The following is a 19,324-nucleotide window of genomic DNA, read 5'->3' as shown; positions in this document are numbered from 1 at the left end:
GATAATGCACGTTGCATCGCAATTTGCAAATCTGTGCTCCATGGTAAGAATAGGGTTGCATGTCCATGGTATGTTTCAATCAGAAATAGGAATACATATGGTTACTGGCAAGTTGCACGTCTTAGGGATAAACACATTTGTGGTGGCTCTTCTTCAAACCATGGATGTGCTAATTCCAAATATCTTAGCAAAAAATATAAAGAAGACATTCGCATTTTTCCTGGGATGAGCATTGGGCAATTCATTGAGAAGGTGCATCAAGACATGAGAATCACAATCACTTCAGGAAAGGCGAAACGTGCTATCAAACATGCACGTTCTTTGATTGAAGCTGATTTGATACAGCAATACAAAAGATTGCATGACTACAAAGCAGAATTGTTAAGGTCAAATCCGGGCAGTACTGTGGTGTTAGCTACCCAACCACTGGATGACGGAAATCAAAAATTCAAGGCTATCTATATAGCATATGAAGCATGTAAGACATCATTCAAACTTCATTGTAGACGCATTGTTGGACTTGATGGGTGTCATCTCAAGGGACAAGCAAAGGGTATTCTCTTGACAGCCACTGGTTTGGATCCATATGACCAAATATTTCCCATTGCATTTGCCGTTGTACAGATTGAGAATACAGATACATGGAGTTGGTTTGTGAGGCTTTTGGTAAAGGATTTGGAGATAATTGATTCCAGCAAGTGGACTTTTATCTCAGATAGACAAAAGGTATGACTGTTATTTATATTATATTGTATAGTTGGTATATTTAAGATCATATTGATAAATATCCTAATTTTCTTTTCATAGGGACTTATCAATGCAATTAAGAATTGTTGTGAGCATGCGGAACACCGAATGTGTGTGTGGCATATGCACAACAACCTTAAAAAACAATTTCCTGGCAGTGAATTAAAAGATAAGGTTTGGGAGGTAGCAAGATCAAGTAACATTCACGACTTCGAGAAAAAAATGGAACAAATTAAGGACATGAATGAGGGAGCATACAAGTGGTTGATTGAACACACCAACAAGAAGAATTGGAGTCGAGCTTTCTTTGAGTATCACGCGAAATGTGACATCCTCGTGAACAATATTTCTGAATGCTTAAATAGGGTGTTGCTATTTGCTCGAGAGAAGCCATTGTATGGGATGTTGGAGTGTATAAGAATGTACATGATGGATAGATTCACAACAAGAAGGAAGTTTGCTTCAAGGATACAAGACTGTTTTGGTCCGAAGATAAGGAAGAAAATTGAGAAACTAAAAGAGAAGACCGGCGAATGCATGGTGCGGGAGGCTGGAGATTGGATTTACCAAGTGAATACGAAGTGGAATGAACAATTTGTGGTTGACTTGAGGGATAGAACATGTAGTTGCAGGAGATGGATGCTCACAGGGATCCCGTGTAATCACGCAATTGCAGCCATAGAGACGGCATGTGAGACGGTGGATCAATTTGTGGATACTTGTTACTCAAAAGAAAGCTTTCAAAAGGTTTACCAACCTATTATTTATCCGGTTGAAGGTACAAAATCTCAGCTGTCCTCGACCAAAAACCACTCTTTAATCAAGTAAATATGTTGTGTTTTATGCCTTTGTAGGTCCTGACTTATGGCCTAAGACGACAAAGCCTGATGTCGTCCCACCTGAAATCATCAAACTTCCAGGTCGTCCAAAAGGAGCAAGGCAAAAAACATTTGAAGAACGAAGGGAGATAAACAACAAAAAGGCGAACACAAGAAAAGTTAAAATATGTGAGTTATCGAATGGAGTGCAGAAGATGTCTAGGAGTGGAATGATGTCTGACTACACATGTCGTAAATGTGGTGAAAAGGGTCATAACAAGAGGAAATGTCCCCAGCTCATTCCTCTTGAATCAGAACGTGTTGATGAAGTTAGCAACCCCAAAGATACACAAGGTAGTTACCTTTTCTATTCAAATCTTACTAACTTGCTTACCTACACTAGTTAATTAAAATATTGTTAATCTATATCATGCACAGAATGTGGGAAGAAGCGTAGGCGTAATCGTCCACAACATTGTAGCTTGTGTTATCAACCGGGTCACAACAGGTCACGATGTACAAGTTCAGTTGCTGATATGTACAATAAGCATACTTCTTCAAGTGTGCTGGCTGGAACTTCAAGTGGGCGGGCTGGAACTTCAAGTGCACCAGCAGCCGGTGAACTCTCGGGAAGGGCCACCGGCGTTCAAGCAACTGAAGATGCCGCTGGGGGAGCTGCTCGGGTATGGAAACATGCTGGTGGCAGAGCTATATAATGTCAAGAGAGTGCAGTTGGTCTAACAAATATTTGAAGGATTTTACTTTTGGAGATGCTAACTAGGATGCTATTGAGAGGGGAGCTTTCATGCCTTTAATTTACCATTTTTTTGCTACAAACAACTTATAATGAATGTATCGTCCTTATCATCGAAAATGCTCTAGCTACCTCTGTTTGCAGAAAATTTGTTTTTTTTTTCTTTCTTTTTTTGTTTTGCCTATCTTCAATATGAATTTGATTCATACATAATCTCCGTATTATACTTGCTATGCACTTAATTTATCGCTAAAACTTTGTGATAGATTTATGGAAAGTTAATTAGTTTGCATAATTTATTATTTATAATAGAAAAATGAGCAAAGTAAATTTTCTTTTAATTTGATCAATTTTTATTTGAAGGAAAAAAATATTTTATAAAATTTAATATTAAATTAATTAAGTTAATTAGATTATAATTAAATTATTAAGTTGGTCAACTGCTTTGACCGTTAACTTTAACTGAAAATGACTTTTTTAGACCAAAACAATATGTTTGGGACCAAAAGATCACAAACTTAATGTAAGGGACCAAAAAGAATTTTAGAGCAAATGTAGGGGACCAAAAATGAACTTTAGTCTTCTTCTTAAAAGGGTTTCTTCCTAGTGGAGATCGCCCATTGATTGGAAGGCAAGACAAAAAGAAAACATGAATTGAAACATAAGTATAAAACAATGGTTGCTTGAAATTCTTCATGTTGAAAACCGAAACAGATCAAACAATAACTCTCAAGGTGAAAACAAGCTACCTCTATACTCAACAACTCCAACAACTGTGGGTTCCAAGTAATGCCACCCGATAAATTTGCGTGCACGATAATCATACACGACACTCCGTGCCAAAAACTCATCTGGGTTGACCAAAAACACATGACAACCCGCCCTCAACTGAGGAACGTTTTGAGAGAAGGGTACTTCAGCATCCATCACATGACTCCAACTCAATTCGCTCCCTTCACATCTCGACTCATAAATCTTCGATGATATATTACCTTGCAAACTGGTAAATATATTAGATAAGACAATGCGGACAAACGAGTGCTCATCTTCTGCAAAAATCTCTTCCCAATTTGTACCAACCCGCGAATCCGGCAATGAAATTGTCCGAAACACTTCATTCTTCATGTCCAAACTCAGTATAATCCTCCTCTTCTTCTTCTTCGAAACATAACCCGCCCACCAGTGCAGAGTGTGGCCATCCTTGCACTGCGACTTTATAGGGTCAGCCCAGTGTAGATCAACAGGAAATCCGCTGTCCCCGGCCAACTCCCTCCAAGAATTTCTCTTTTTGCAATAGAGCTGAGCATGGGCGCAACGACCCCACAACATCTGCACAACTTTATAATCTTGGTCGAAACCAATTGAAACATCTTGCCAGTATATGTCACGTGAGGAGTTGGAAGAGGACGGAAGAAGTTTGACTTGACCTAGAAAAGGGTTGCATATGGCTATGGGCTCATCGGGATAACTTTGATAGATGCAGATAAGTCCCTTAGCTGTCCCCGATAACACAACTTGATCATTGATATGCGAGTAAGATAACGCGGACTTGTCCAAGTGGTTGGATTCGTACGACTTTAATGACCTCCCGTTGTGTTGAAGCTCTACCAACAGCTCTTTCCGATTTTGATCATTGGGCAACCGGAATTGTAGATATACCGCATCCGGTGGAGAATCGATAACATCACGCCAGAACTTGGAAACAGCTCGGGATCTCAAGAGAGATTGTGTAGGCAGATACGAGAAAATCTCTGTCAACACATCCCTGTTCATTGTTGCTTTGTGTTTGATTGTAATGATACAATTATTCAGAGAGGGATAGTATTATTGATGACGCGAGATACATCTATATTAGTATATAGATACGTTTTTCCTTTAGAGAACCCTAGAATTAAATATTTTGGTATGTATATCTCGTGGGATTTCATAGTAGTAGTATTAAATTTCTATGGTTAATATTTTATACAAGGAAAATAATACATTATGCAACATTCTATAATTTTGATTAGATTCTCTATTTTCCTAATTTCAAAATTCTGATTTCCAAGTCGATGTACATTGAATAATTTTCAAGTCTAGCATATCCAAACAATAAACATAAAAAACGATCATTCTTCGAAATTCGTTTAAAACTTAAATAATAAAGTGACCATGGCCGATCTAAAAAATGAATCAAAACACTCACAAAAAATAAAGACATTAACAAGAGTTCATAGAAAAAAAAGCCATTCTTGGAATAGTCTTGGACTGAACTAATTTTCAAGTGAAACGAAGCTCCCTCTGTACTCAACCATCTCGGACCCTTTGGGAAGCCCCGAATGCTTGCTTATGACTGTGTGTTCACCCTGATCATACACAAACGTGCCCAATACATCCTCAAAAATCACACAATCATTCCTCCACAAAGGCACCTCAGAGTTAGACGTACGTACTTTCCCAGCAATCGCATAATTCAAACTTAATTCGCTTCCTTCACATGTTATCTCATAAATATTAAATCCATTATTTTTAAATTCAAAGCCCTGAAACGAGTGCTCGTCTTCTGCAAAGATGGAACTTACATAAAAATTTTGCCTCGACCTGAATCTCCAAAACACTTCATTTTTTTTCATGTCCAAGCTTAGTATATCTGTAAACAGCCGCCAGTGCAAAAAGTTGCCATTCTTGCACCTTGATTTTATGGGCTTAATCCCTACATTATACAAATCATCAAGGATGATGCGGTTGTCTCCGGCCAACTCCCTCCAAGAATCTGTCCTTCTTGAATACAGTTGGGCGTGGAGACACTTATGATTCTCGCAATGCTGCAATTGCACCACTTTGTAATCTTCATCCTCGTCGAAACCAATTGCAACGTTGCGGAAGTCTATATCACACGAGGGGCTAGAGGAGGGCGGAAGAATCTTGAGTTGGCCTAGAAAAGGGTTGCATATGGCTATGACGCCTTCAAATCATGAGGGTTTATGAAGATTAGACCCTTAACCTCCCCAACTACAACATGACAAGGCCAGTAGGATTTCAAGTAGCTGGTGAATCGGTCGGATTCATATGAGTTGTTGTTCTTGTGTTGTAACTTCATTGACAGTTCCTTAGCTCCTAAACGTAATTCCAGACATGCCTCGTCTTGTTTCCTTGGTTGACAAAGCTGTAGATAAACCATGTCACGTGGTTTGTTGTCGTTCTGAGTGTGCAGTTTTCTGAATGGCTGAGAGTCGATACTGTCGCGCCAGAATCTGCAGACAGTTCGGAATCTCAAGAGAGATTCCGCTGGCACGCGCGCGAGAATCTCTGTCCACAGATCGTTGATCATTGATATGTGTTTGATTGTGCTGTTAGAATTATTCAGAGAGGAGAATAGTGTTAGCAATGCAAGGATAAAAATCAAGGAGACAATGTAATCCATAATTTTGCATTGAAACTGGTAAGGACATTTATTCTATATACTCAACCTAATTTTCTCAATGAATTTAAAATATCTTATTTATGATTTAGCTATATCTTTTGCATACGATTTAATTTGATTTGTTTGATTACTATTTCCATATATTGTTAGTATTTGATTTATTTTCTCAAGATATTTTTTGTATCCTACCTATTTATAATATATAAGGAGTCTTTACATACTACTCCTTCCGTCCAACATTTAAAGAGTCTTTTGACTAGGTGAGTTTTAACAAATTGTTCAACTATGTGAAGAAAGCCAAAGAGATAAAAGTGCATAGAATGTGTGACCTATATAATTTAGTAGTTGTATATTGGATTGTGAGTGTAAAAAATTGATAGAATGTGAGGTCCGAATCCTAAAAGTGGAATAAAGTCAAATGGTTTCATGAGTCACAGTCCAAAATGACAAAATGTTGTTTTTTAAATGGTTGGCAGATGGAATATTATAAAGAAGATAATAAAGAATTAATTAATTTTATCATTCTGAGAGAGACACCGCCCCTCTCCACAAAAACATCTCCCTGCTGTCTTCTTTAGTACTCTCTCCATTCCATAATAGTGGATGCATTTCTTTTTGGCACGGAGATTAAGAAAAAGTTGTATTATGTGAGTTAAGTAAATGAAGAATAAAGTAGGAAATAAAAAAGGTAGAGAGATGTAGAGAGAATAAAGTAAGAGAAAGTAAAGTAAGTGTGGAAAAATGTGTTGACTTTTACCAAAAAAGGAAATGACTCTACTACTATGGAACGTACCAAAATAGCAAAATGACTCTACTACTATGGAACGGAGGGAGTAATTTCTAAGATATGTACTCATTAATTAGAGAACAATAATACGTATAAGAAACTCACTACCAAAGACTATTTTTAATGAACGGATGTAGTATTTCATTAAAATATACTCTAATTGTATTTTCCCATTATCATCATCATCATGAAATTACTATGAAAATTAACTATATGAGAAAATTCACCACCATCTCAGTAGTACACTAAAATGCAAAATAAGTGAAGAAGACTTACGTGCAGAAACAATGGTTGATGACAGTAGTTATTCAGAGAAGAGAATGAGATCAGATACAAATATATACATAGACACAGGGACCTAGAGCCCATAATATATATTTTATTATAACAATTTCATAGCCTATAATATATGGAATATTTTATTACAACAATTTCATATTATATATTTTATTATTCATAATATTTACGTATTCACTTGCCATATTTCTTGAAAAAGGCCTTATACTGCTATATCAAATAGGGTTGAATATGTATACGTACTGAAAAGGAAAGAATAATCAGTGATCAATTAGACTTTATTTATATTGATTGCTTTCCATATTTATATTACTTTATCCGTCCAAAAAAAAATAGAGCACTTTTACTATTTTTGGTCATCTACAAAAAATAGATCACATTCATTTATGGAAAGTTTTCAACAAAATAATAACAATACACGTCATTTTATTTACCACTTATGCCATTAGAATTAAAACTTCTCTATAACCCTAACACTATTTATCTCTTACTTTTTCTCCTTCTGTCTTATTTATCAACTCTACGTTAAAACTCGTGTCATACACCAATTGCTTACGGATGGAGGGAGTATTTATTACTACTACTCCTATTATATAGGAGTATAATATTATGATTATGTATCCAATAGAAAATTGTACGTGTTCAATTAAAACATCTATATATCACAAGCAGGAAACATGTACTATCAAAAACCACAATAACATGAAGCAAATTCAAGTTACAAAATCACGAAATTAAGTAAGACTAATTCTCAAGTGAAACGAAGCTCCCACTATACTCAATAATCCCCACGAGCTCCGCAGGGTGCACGTGCTTGCAGATGAATTTGTGTGCACGATAATCATACACAAATAAGCTCCTACAGTATTTGATAAACACACAACCACTCCTCCACAAACTTACCCCAAAGTCCAAGTTAGAGAAGGGTACTTCCACATCCATCATATGATTCCAACTCAATTCACTTCTTTCACATCTCGACTCATAAATCCCCACTAAGCCGAGACGCGTATGAGAATGCAAAACAAAGCGGCGAAATGAGCGTTCATCATCTGCAAATATCGAATCATAATAGTAAGTATAATCCGCCGGCAACCTAATTGTGTGAAACACTTCATTCTTCATGTCCAAGCTTAGTATCTTCTGCACAATACGACCTCCCACCTTAAGCCGATACACACGCCAGTGCGCAAAGTAGCCATTCTTGCACCATGATTTTATGGGACAAGGCGAGAAAGAATGTAGGGTATCAAGGAGGCCGCCATCATCTCTGGCCAACTCCCTCCAAGATCCTGTCCTTCTTGAGTAGACTTGGGCGAGGACATGGCGGTGTTTTGGGCACGACATCAGCTGCACAACTTTGTAATCTTCGTCGAAACCAATTGCAACCTCGCGCCAGCATATTCCACAGGATTTGGAAGTGGAAGGGATGGTAAGTGGGAGAAGCTTGAGTTGGCCTAGAGAAGGGTTGCATATGGCTATGGGCACCCGAAATTTATTAGGGTTAATGCATATTAGACCCTTAACCGCCCCAACTAATTTAAACGAGGAATGTGTTAAGCTTTCGGCTTCATACGACATTAATGACTTCCCGTTGTGTTGGAACTTTATCGACAGTTTGTTCTGCGAAAAGTTGGTCGCATAAACTTGAAGAGTGACCGTGTCATCTGATTTGTTGTTGCGAGTGTGTAGTGTTCTGAAAGATGGAGAATCGATAATGTGACCCCAAGATTTGCAGACAGCTCGGAATCTCAAGATTGATTGTACGGGAAGACACAAGAGAATCTCTATCAACACATCGATGTTGATTTGAATGACGGGGTCAACGACAAGAGATGCGCGGCGAGAAGGGAACGAGATAGTGCTACGATCCTCCTTAGCATCGGCATTGACAAGAGATGCATAGCCCATGATAGAGTGAACGCTCGAGAAATATATTGTATTGCATCAAATTAGATTGAACATTGAAGACTACAAAAGTAAGCATTTTATAGAGGAAAAGTAAATCCTATCATTACATGGAAACGAAGAAATTTTTTAATGTAAATTAAAAGACACCGAGTTATAATACATCTCGGACACATCAAATTAGTTTATAAATAAACGATAAGCTCCTAATTGAAAATTTGTAGTACAAGTTTATAAATTTAGAGGTAATCCAACCCAATAAATATAAATGCTCTCCTTTGAAATTTATTTGGTCCTTTCAATTTCTTCACATGTAATTATTGAAATTTATTTGGTCCTTTAGTTCTTTTCTTCCGCCCTCCATGGGATTTTAAGCATGAAATCTATTTAAAATAATTTTGACACGAAGCTAGTTAGTAGTACAAATTATTTTGACACTATATAAAAGGAGTAGTATATGGCAAGTCAAACATGTTTTGAATTATATTAAAATTGACTATCTAACTAAACATCGAAACAACTTTAAATTCTAACTAAAATACAAATTATTGTATCTTGCTAATAACCAAGATACAATTTTATATAGTGTATCTGACTATTTACCAAGCTTGACACTATCCCTATATAATATCGAGGTGATATTAAATAGGATTTTTTACAAAAGGGTCCTATGGACACATATCAAAGGGCAAAGGCATATCAAAGCCTTATAAATCAAATATATCAATTCATAACGGACTAATGAGAGATGTTCAAGGTTAATGAGAGATGTTCAAGGTGAAACGAAGCTCCCTCTATACTCAACGAACGCCATGGGTACCACACAATGGCGTCCGATGAGTCTGCGTGCATGATAATCATACACAACTTCCGCACCATCTCCGTCATCCAAAAACACACAACCAACCCTCAACAGAGGCACTTGAGAAAATGGAACTTCAAAATTCATTAATGGAATCCAATTCAATTCACTCCCTATACATATCGACTCATAAACCTTGACTAACTTATCATCTTCAAAAGCATTACAACACGGATGAGGTAAAACAAACTTGAGAAACGAGTGCTCGTCTTCTGCAAAAATATGATCCAAAGTATCAAGTTCGCATTCTGGCAATGTGATTGTCTGAAACACTTCATTCTTCATGTCGAAAGTCAGTATAACCTCCTTCAAACTAGCACCATTTAGTAGATGAGCACGCCAGTGCGCGAAGTAGCCATTCCTGCTCCGCGACTGTATGGGGTCAACCCAATCAAATTCTTGATTATCGAGCACGACACTCTCTCCAGTCAACTCCCTCCAAGAATCCGTCCTTCTCTTATACAACTGGGCATGGAGGCACCGATGTCTCTTGCATGACACCAGCTGCACAACTTTGTAATCTTCGTTGTCGAAACCAATTGCAGCAACTTTGTAATCTTCGTCGAAACCAATTGCAGCGCACGAGGTTGTAAGAGGAAGAGTCTTGAGTTGGCCTAGAAAAGGGTTGCATACGGCTACGGGAGCCTCAGGATTCAAGCTGCAGTTGATGCAGATTAGACCCCTAACCGGCCCGTGCAACCTTACTAGGTAATCGCTGATGCTGTCCCAGTAGTTTAACGAGAAGCCATTAAAGTAGTCGGATTTATACGACATCAATGACTTTGACTTCTCGTTGCATTCGAGCTCTATCGACAGTTCGTCCCGTAATTCGACTTCATCATTAGGCAAACTAAATTGTAGATACACCATATCGTCTGGATTGTTATTGTTGGTGTTGGTCATGTAATGAGTTTGAGTATGTAGTTTTCCAAAAGATTGAGAACAGATAATGTCACTCCACATCTTGCAGACACCTCGGAATCTCAAAAGTGATAAGAAGGGCAGCCACAACAGAATCTCGGTAAACACATCGTTGTTCATTGTTGTGTGTTCTATTGTAATGTTCGAATTATTCAGAGTGGATAACAATAATATTGATAGAGGCGTGACACATATATATTTACATAATATTTACTTAGCTTAATTAAAGAGCCGAGTCGGTAACAAATAATAAAAAAAAAAACATGTTTTCTTTTAAATATATGGTTGAAGATCTTTATTATAAATGAATGTGTTTGTAGTCACGGATCTATAAATGTGTTTCATAAAAATAAATTCATATATGTTTCTTAGTTCTCTAGTTTTGATTGGATGGAGTATTCTTTTTCCTAATGTGAGAGCTCCTAACATAAATATTTAATTTAATTTTGTATTATATTTTATTAACATGCAAACTCTAATCTAATTTTATCATCATCGTCTGAGAATTTCTTATACGAAATTTATTATACCTGATCTAGTTTTATAAATCTAAACTATTAATCTCACATTTATTATATTTTCATGTCATATTATGATTATAAGTCCTTATCTATTACACCTAACGTAGGGATGTCAATCTGGTTATGAATATTTAACCCTAACTCCAAACTCTCGGGTTTTGGGCTAGTCCAATGGGCTAATCAGATTGTTATCGATAAAATTGATATGTGAGTAATTCAATACATAATGATGAAAATTGGTCATATTTATATGATATAGAATGTTTGATTATGATAACTTTGAGATATATATTCAAACTCAAACATGACTTATTTAAGATTCGTATAAATAAAATAAAACACAAAAAAAGTTTTGAGAAATTTTAAAGCACGTTTTAGAATTATAATATTTCTCATGGTAAATACAAATTTTCTAATTAAATTTAACAATATTATATTAATTAAATTTAATATATATGCTTATTTAATACTCCCTTCGTCCCTCACTGAGAGATATATTTCTTTTCAACATGATACTCCCTTCGTCCCTCGCGCAGTAGTATTTAAGAAAATGGAGTCTTTGTTAGTTAAACGAAAAAGAAATAAAGTAGAGAGGAAAAAGTAAAAGCGAGAGTGTCAAAAAATAAATTGACTCATTTACCGTCCCAAAAAGAATATGAATCACTTACCAATGGACAGGGCAACATAAAATTGAAGGCGGTTTTTTTTTGTTTAGTTAGTTATATTATAAAAATCACCAATGAGGTGTCAAATTAGATGTCACAATCCTCTAAATTTAGCGAACTATTCGGGCCAACCCATGGGTTGAGACTGCACTGGCATACCATGATCTAGTTTTATTAATCTAAAATACTAGTCTTACAATTATTATTTATTTTTATATTATATATCATTATATATTATGATTTAATTTAATTCATTATTTATATTTCATTATTCATTACCCCTAATCTAGTTTCATTAATCTAAAATGCTTAATCTTACATTGATTATTTATTACATCATATTACTATTTAATTAAATTCATTATTTAGAAAAAACTAAGTGTGCATTTGTTTTGTTTATGAGGAAATTAATGTTGTTGGAGGTTATGATTCCTCATAACATGAGGAATTATAGATTATTTATCTCATGTCGGTAAACATTAAAGAAATTTGTTAGCATTTTTAACTTATATTAATTAATTAAATTGAATTTAATAATTGAAGATTTGTTATAATTACATTTTTAATTGTAAGATTTTTTAGTTACATTTTTAATTGATGTAATCGCTATTATAGAGCTACTCTTAAAAGGACGTTTTAATGTGGTCTCCTTATATCAGTGACACAATGAGTTCATTGACCTTAAGATAGTCATGGTCTCGACGTCAGAACTTCGTATTCCAGACTTCTCAATTCCTTTCCAATACGAAATTAGATCGTGTATTTATCAGATCAATCCAATAATGATAAGAACACGATAAAGTTGACATTAACTCATTACTTTTACGTGTCTTTGTGTCATGTCAAAATTGTCAATCTGGAATATTTTTTCAGATCATCAATAGATATTAAAAACCATCAAAAAAGAAAACCTAACAAAGTACTTTTAAAACTAAAATAAATCAAGAAACCATGCATAATCTGAAAAATGAATCAAAACCCTAAAATCAAATGATACTAGTTAACAAAGACATTCATAGAAGAAAAGTAATAAACAATCCTAGAAAACATAAGACTTGGTGAAACTAATTCTTAGGTGAAACGAAACTCCCTCTGTACTCAACAATCCTGGACCCTTCAGGCAGCATCGCATGCTTGCAGATGAATTTGCGTGCATGAGAATCATACACTAACGCGCCGCCCGTTGTTTGGTAAAAAAACACCCAACCAGGCTGCCATAGTGGCATCTTATAATCGGAGAAGGGTACTTCCACATTCATCACATGATTCCATCTCAATACATTTCCTTCACATATCGACTCATTAATGCCCACCGTAATAACACTTCCATCAACAGAAGGAAAATCAAAGCGGCGAAATGAGTGCTCATTTTCCGCAAAGATAATACTGCCCATACCAACAGGACTCGCCGGCAAGCAAACTGTACGAAACACTTCATTCCTCATATCCAAGGTCAGTATCTCTGGCGCAAGCACAATAGCTCCTCCTTCGTTATTATACCTATGCACGAACCAGTGCGAAAAGTAGCCATTCTTGCACCGCGATATTATTGGAATACAAGGGATATGGTGTAGCCCATCAAGGACGCGGAGACGGTCTCCACTAAACTCCATCCAAGAGTTTGTCTTTCTTGAGTACAGTTGGGCATGGACACACTGGTGTCGCTTGCATAAGAGCAGTTGCACAACTTTGTAATCTTCGTGGAAACCTAAAGCAACATCATGCCACCATATCTGGCACGGGTCGGGATGCAAATAGGTTAAATGTGGGAGAATCTCGAGTTGGCCTAGAAAAGGGTTGCATACAACTGTGCACAACTCGGGATTATCAGGGTTAATGCATATTAGACCCTTAACCGGTCCAACAAACCTACCTAGACGGTTGGGAGGCGAGTAGCCAAACGAGAAGCCGGTATAGTAGTCGGATGCATGTGACATTACTGACTTGTTGTTGTGTAGGAGCTTTATTGACAGCTCCTGCAGCATCCGGTTTCCAACGTTGGGGAAACTAAATTGTAGACATACCGTGTCGTCTGGTTTGTCGTCGTTGTCGTTTTGAGTGTGCCGTTTTTGGAAAGATTGAGAATCGATGATGTTGCCCCATGATTTGCAGACAGCTCGAAATCTCAAGAGGGATTGCACGGGGAGATGTAAGAGAATCTCTGCCAATACGTCGCCGTTCATTGCTAATGATCTTTTTTCAAGAGATTAGAAGAGGGGAGAAGGGGTGGAGATAGTGATACGAACCCTGTATCCTTCATATATATGCGAAAAATAAATCCTATCAACATTAGATAATCGAGTTATACTCGAACTAGGAGTCTAGGACACATAATTTTATAAAACCAACTCCTACTCCAACTCGCATATTTATAAACATATATGTCGATAGAGATATATTGGAATAAGAAGGGTTTTGTTATTGGGATTGCGATGAAGATCAAATATGAAATTAGTTTTTCAAAATGAGTGCGCAAAATAAAATGCCTATTACTGTGGAATTCAGTGAGTACATAACTATTATAGGGGTGTGATCAATTGCTAACTTTGTTAAGTTGCAAACTTGCTAACTCATCAACATAGTGTATCAACTCATAAAATTATGTGTTGACATTTTGATGTTACCGTATTGACATTTTTAATACACTATGTTGATAAGTTAGCAGAGTTAGCAATTTAAATAGTTAGCAATATAAAGCACCCCAACTATTATAAATACATAGACTAACACAAAAATATCGAACTTGGGCTATTTTTCTTTTTTTTTTTTTTGTAGAATTAAGAGAAAAAAGGTAAGTTTGTTATGGGCCTAAAGAAAGGCTAATTTGTTACAAACTGGGAAATCAATAAATCAAGGCCCATTAAGGTTTCATTTCTCATATTCTGTGGTATATATAACCTCGCACAAATCAACGCTCCCCAAATTTTAGGGTTTTTTTGTTCACTCTTCTTCTTCGCCTGCATCCGCCATCCTCCCCAAAATGGTACTCTCCATTGATTCAATCTACCGTTTTTCATGTATTGCATCGATTGAGCTGAAATCTGTTCGTTTCTTCTTTTGATTCACGTTGTTTGATTTTTTCTGTGCCGTTTTGTTGCTCTTAATTTGATTTGCAGCTGCCATCTATATGAATATGCGTTTTGATCTTGCTAGTATTGTTTAACGGTGTGATTTGAGCTTGATTCAAGCGTGATAAGGTGGATTTATGCTGAAAGCTCTTGATTTTGTTGTGAAGGGTAACAGATTGATGTTTTCTCGCAGCTATCAGTTTAAAGTTTCTGATTATGCTAAAAAGGGGGAAATGAAGTTAGTGCAGCTGTTTGTTTTGAATAGTTAATGTCGATGCAATATGTTAGCTTGATTTTTTTGTAGAAACATGATTTTCTTGTGATTTTAGCAATATACTCCATCCGTCCCCGAGTAAGAGTCACACTTTGATCGGCATGAGTTTTAAGAAATGTAAAGAAATGTGAGTGAATTGAGTTAGTGGGACGTGGGACCTACTTACTATTTATGGTGAAAATGAAGTGTGACTCTTAATTGGGATGGGTCGAAATGGAAGAGTGCGACTCTTGATTGGGGACGGAGGGAGTATTATAGTATTATTTGTGTTTTGGAATAATTTAAACTCTAAATATGCTCTGTATTTTGGCTGTTGCATTGTTGAGCCTTGTTGTGAAGATCATAGATTGATAGAGTGTCCTTTCTTCGTTTAGGAATTATCATACTTGATTTTGCTTTGGGATTTCTCTGATGTGGAACTGCTGAACTAGACTAGGTGTTATTGGATTTAAGTTTTGTTCTTCCCTCGTGAGGCAATTCTCGGTTCTATACGCCTGAATAGCTGTTGTATATATGTATCGGTTTCGATTTTTTATATTGCCTTGGGTTCTAATGGCTCTGGTTTAATTCTCTTGCTATCTACAGCCGAAGCAGATTCACGAGATAAAGGACTTCCTGCTCACTGCCAGGAGGAAGGATGCACAGTCGGTGAAGATCAAGAAGAGCAAAAATGTTGTCAAGTTCAAGGTCAGGTGCTCGAAATACCTCTACACCCTCTGCGTCTTTGACCTTGAGAAGGCCGACAAGTTGAAGCAATCCCTTCCACCGGGTATACCTTATCTCCTTTCGAAATCTTATTAATTGCTATTACCGGTGCATCTTAATTGCTAAACGTAATGAATTTGTTCGCTTCATTTGCAGGTCTAAGTGTGCTGGACCTTTGAAGGTGGAACGTTCCGCCTCTGGAGAGTTGTAGCATGTCGAAAGGGATTTAGCTTGAGCTTTTCTCGGGGTTTGTTTGAAAGACTGTTTTGATGGAAATTAATTACTCTAATTTGTAGTGAAAACATATGTTGTGATCAATACATGCCTTGGGTGTTTAGATTGAATTTTGCATTGTTCAGCCCTCGCTCTATTTGTTCAGACCTGTTCATTTAACTAAAAAGTTACCTTCATAAAACTGAGGCTTTGTGCAATGCTAAAATTATTAGAAATTTGGTGCAAAGTCATAAGGCATTAAGAACCTTTTATTGTGTTTATCGATTCCTATAACTAGGAGTATTAATATTGATAGTTGACCACTTGAGCTATAAATTTTTATATCACTACTTTAGACGAAATGCAAATCAAAGTCCTAGACAATTTATTAAGAATAACTAAATTATTGACAACAACTAAAATTTTTTAAAGCGTTGTGCTATCAAAATAAGATCCAAATTTAAGTCCTAAATTGTTATTTAAGGCCTTGGTTATTATTTTATATGAAACAAGTTCCAAGTTTAATTTTCCATCTCATCTCTGTAGTTCAAACTGAGAGAAATTAAGTCTTGCATAGTTCGATATTTTAAATAATTATCCACGTAGGGCAGGGGAGTGATCAACTGCTAACTAATTAGCAATTTCAACCTAAAACTAAATCTAAGTCATTAGTTTAGAAGATTTGTCATATGAATTATATTTTTAATTAAGAAAATTAATAAATAAAATTAGAGGGTATTAATATCAATTCTCTCTCATTAAAATCATCTTAAAACTTTAAATTTACGTAACTCTCTCGATCTAAATTATTTTTTCGCAAAAAATATATCAAATTAAAGATAATTTTATAAGAATTCCAACGAGATCTCAATTGCATATGTTCCGACGACGTTCGGATGATGAAATTGATATTTTTTATTTTAGTTTTCGTAAATGTTGATAACCAGATTTTTATAAACAAATACATCAAAAAATCTCGAGAAAACCATGTAAAAATCTCAATAAATATGTGTTGATATTTTCTTGTACTGATGTTGATATTCTTACGTCATATTGTTGATATTTGTAATACACTATGTCGATGTGAAAAAACATTCACGAAAATTATCATATGATAACATAATGACAATATTTCTTTTGTTGATATTTTGTCTATTATATATTGAGATTTATAAGATTGAATCTCATCCACTCATTTTAAAATCTAAGGTGATATTTGGTCTTAATTTTAGATTAAAGTGTTATAACATTAGAATATATGACCCGACCAACAAAATATAGTAGTCTTTGATATATTTGCCACTAAAAAAAAGGAAGTAGTAAATGAAGCTTTAAAATAAATTTTGTCAAATTAAATACATCATCTATCCAATTAAAATATTCCAATTGCTTGAAAAATAAGAATCGCGTTAGAAAAAAAATCTAGAGAAACAAATCTAAAGTTTTCCCTTCACTTTCCGTCTTCTTCAACTCAATGTTCATGCACGCTCTCCAAAACTAACACTTCGCCAGCAATCTCCAGTCTTTCCTCTGTGTTGTTGTTCTAGAGAGAGAGGAGAGGAGAGAGATTGAGATCCTCTCTCGACTGCTTCCGTCGAATTATTTTCAGGTCAGTTATCTATTCAGATATGGTGGTTTTCATTTCCAATCTATTCAGCCGTTCATCTTTAGCTTAATTTAATAATTTCCATAATGCAAATGATCGATTTGGTTGAGGTGCAATTGGATTTATGAAATTGGAAGGAATGAGGTTAGATCCTGGTAGATCCCGAACTGTATTGTATGCGGAGTTGTTTTGCAATGTGGAATCGAATTCGCTTTGTTGATTTGTTAATTTTGTGTGATTTGGTTGATTCGATCGAGATTGTTGATATTTAGCTTGAATGTGTTTGCATCCAGACGGATCCGCGTTAGATTGGGTGGAGTTGTGGATGGAAGGAGCTAAATCATTTTGTAAGCATTGAGTCTAGAGTTTATCGGTTTGAAACTTTTGAAAGAATGAATCTCTGTTTGATTCATCTTTCTGCTTTGTTAGCTCTACAAGTTGAGTATCTGATTTGAAGGGAAAGGCGTCGAGCCGGAAGAGCTGGAGTCGGTGCAGGACGGTCAGCCATTGAAGTCTGGTGGGGGCAACGGCCAGATTCGGTTTCGGTCGCCGTCTGCGGCGGAGCTTTTGGATGCGCAGCAGCAAGGTCAGATGGAGAAGGTTTTGAAGAGAAACAGGCAGCACGAGACCTTTTCGGACAGGTTCCAGAGATGGCGTGGTGCGATGCTATTGGTTTTCGTCCCTCTCCTGCTGATTACGTTTGTGCTATTTCTCATGCCCTCGAGGTCGGCTCCTGATTCTATCTCTCGAAAGTTTGCCCCCGAGTTCATGTCTAAGAAATACGCGGTTATCTTTGATGCTGGGAGTTCTGGCAGTCGGGTGCACGTCTTCTGCTTTAACAAGCAGCTAGATCTTGTTCCCATGGGAGACGAACTTGAGCTTTTTGTACAGGTTATCTTTCTAGTCCTTCTCTTATATTTTCACCTGGGGTTGAATAATTGATTAATGAGACGTTTGACTGAGAATAGGTATAGTGGAAGAATGTTGCAGTGATGTATAGATACCTCTAGTTTTAGAGAGTAAATGCTTATATTTTCTTTGGGTGGTAGTGCATGATTGAAGGGATCAGCAAAACATGAATTCTTTTAGGTATTTGTATGGTCAGATATGTCCTTCTGGTCTCTTTTATCTCAGTCCTCAACTGTCAGTTTGTAGTGTTGCCATAAGATTTTTTGTAGGAGAGGGTATCGATTATGTTGGGGTTGCTGTGTCTCTGATCTGCCCTTTTCCTTTTGAAACAAGAAGCATGTTCTTAGGTGGGGCCCTCTTGTTTCTGTTTAGGAACACATATCCAATACCTTGGAAAAACGAGAAAAGTAGTGAAGTCAAAATATTTCTGTTCTGATAATTTATGGGGACATGGAGAGGAATGTTGAGCTGGGCTCGTACTAAAATATTATTGCATTGCAGAGGTTGTGCTAGAATTCAAGACCTAGTAGCAAATATCATAATTTATGTCCTTCACATATACTTTTAATTTGTTGTGTAAAGCCTCAGTTTCAATCAGTCAAAGCATCATATATATTAGTGGATATAAACAATTTTACTTTTTTTCAGAGCCTATGCATCTCGTATTCTATCTCTCTTCCTAACATTATGCTGGATATTGACTGTCATCTGTAGTTGTCACCGGGTCTGAGTGCATATGCAAAGGACTCTGAGGCTGCTGCAAAATCACTATCAGAACTACTTGAAAAGGCTGAAGCAGCAGTTCCTGAAGAGCTGAGGTCCATCACACCAGTTAAAGTTGGGGTAGGGAATGTCATTTTCTGCTT

The 19,324-nt window shown here is 36.3% G+C and overlaps 3 protein-coding genes and 1 long non-coding RNA gene across 5 annotated transcripts in view; 2 read left to right on the top strand and 2 right to left on the bottom strand.

Annotated features, from left to right (window-relative positions):
• Window positions 1–7,550: 7,550 nt before the first annotated feature.
• On the bottom strand, window positions 7,551–8,717 carry LOC125205091 (F-box/kelch-repeat protein At3g23880-like). Its single transcript, XM_048103910.1, has one exon. The coding sequence runs from the start codon at window positions 8,715–8,717 to the stop codon at window positions 7,551–7,553; it is 1,167 nt and encodes a 388-aa protein (XP_047959867.1).
• A 4,030-nt stretch (window positions 8,718–12,747) lies between these two features.
• LOC125204920 (putative F-box/kelch-repeat protein At1g12870) lies at window positions 12,748–13,866 on the bottom strand. Its single transcript, XM_048103697.1, has one exon. It carries the CDS (start codon window positions 13,864–13,866, stop codon window positions 12,748–12,750), a length of 1,119 nt encoding a protein of 372 aa, XP_047959654.1.
• A 726-nt stretch (window positions 13,867–14,592) lies between these two features.
• Window positions 14,593–16,074, top strand: LOC125215987. Its single transcript, XR_007175330.1, has 3 exons — window positions 14,593–14,666; window positions 15,611–15,794; window positions 15,887–16,074. It is a non-coding gene; the product is annotated as an uncharacterized LOC125215987 (long non-coding RNA).
• Window positions 16,075–17,362: 1,288 nt separating this feature from the next.
• The window catches only part of LOC125208593 (apyrase 2-like), a 4,580-nt gene continuing 2,618 nt past the window's right edge, over window positions 17,363–19,324 (top strand). Inside the window, exons 1-4 of one of the 2 annotated variants that reach the window (XM_048108244.1) lie at window positions 17,363–17,552; window positions 17,843–17,896; window positions 18,007–18,440; window positions 19,173–19,301. In XM_048108244.1, coding sequence (XP_047964201.1) covers window positions 17,875–17,896; window positions 18,007–18,440; window positions 19,173–19,301 — 585 coding nt within the window. In that variant the 5' untranslated portion in view covers window positions 17,363–17,552; window positions 17,843–17,874. Of the gene's footprint in view, window positions 17,553–17,842; window positions 17,897–17,978; window positions 18,441–19,172; window positions 19,302–19,324 lie in introns of both variants that reach the window. The other variant, XM_048108252.1, reaches the window with a different exon arrangement.

The sequence above is a fragment of the Salvia hispanica genome, chromosome 1 (assembly GCF_023119035.1).
Source record: "Salvia hispanica cultivar TCC Black 2014 chromosome 1, UniMelb_Shisp_WGS_1.0, whole genome shotgun sequence".
In the NCBI taxonomy this organism is placed as follows: domain Eukaryota; kingdom Viridiplantae; phylum Streptophyta; class Magnoliopsida; order Lamiales; family Lamiaceae; genus Salvia; species Salvia hispanica.
The sequence above is the reverse complement of the archived record's forward strand: the minus strand, read 5'-3'. Positions and strand labels throughout refer to the sequence as shown.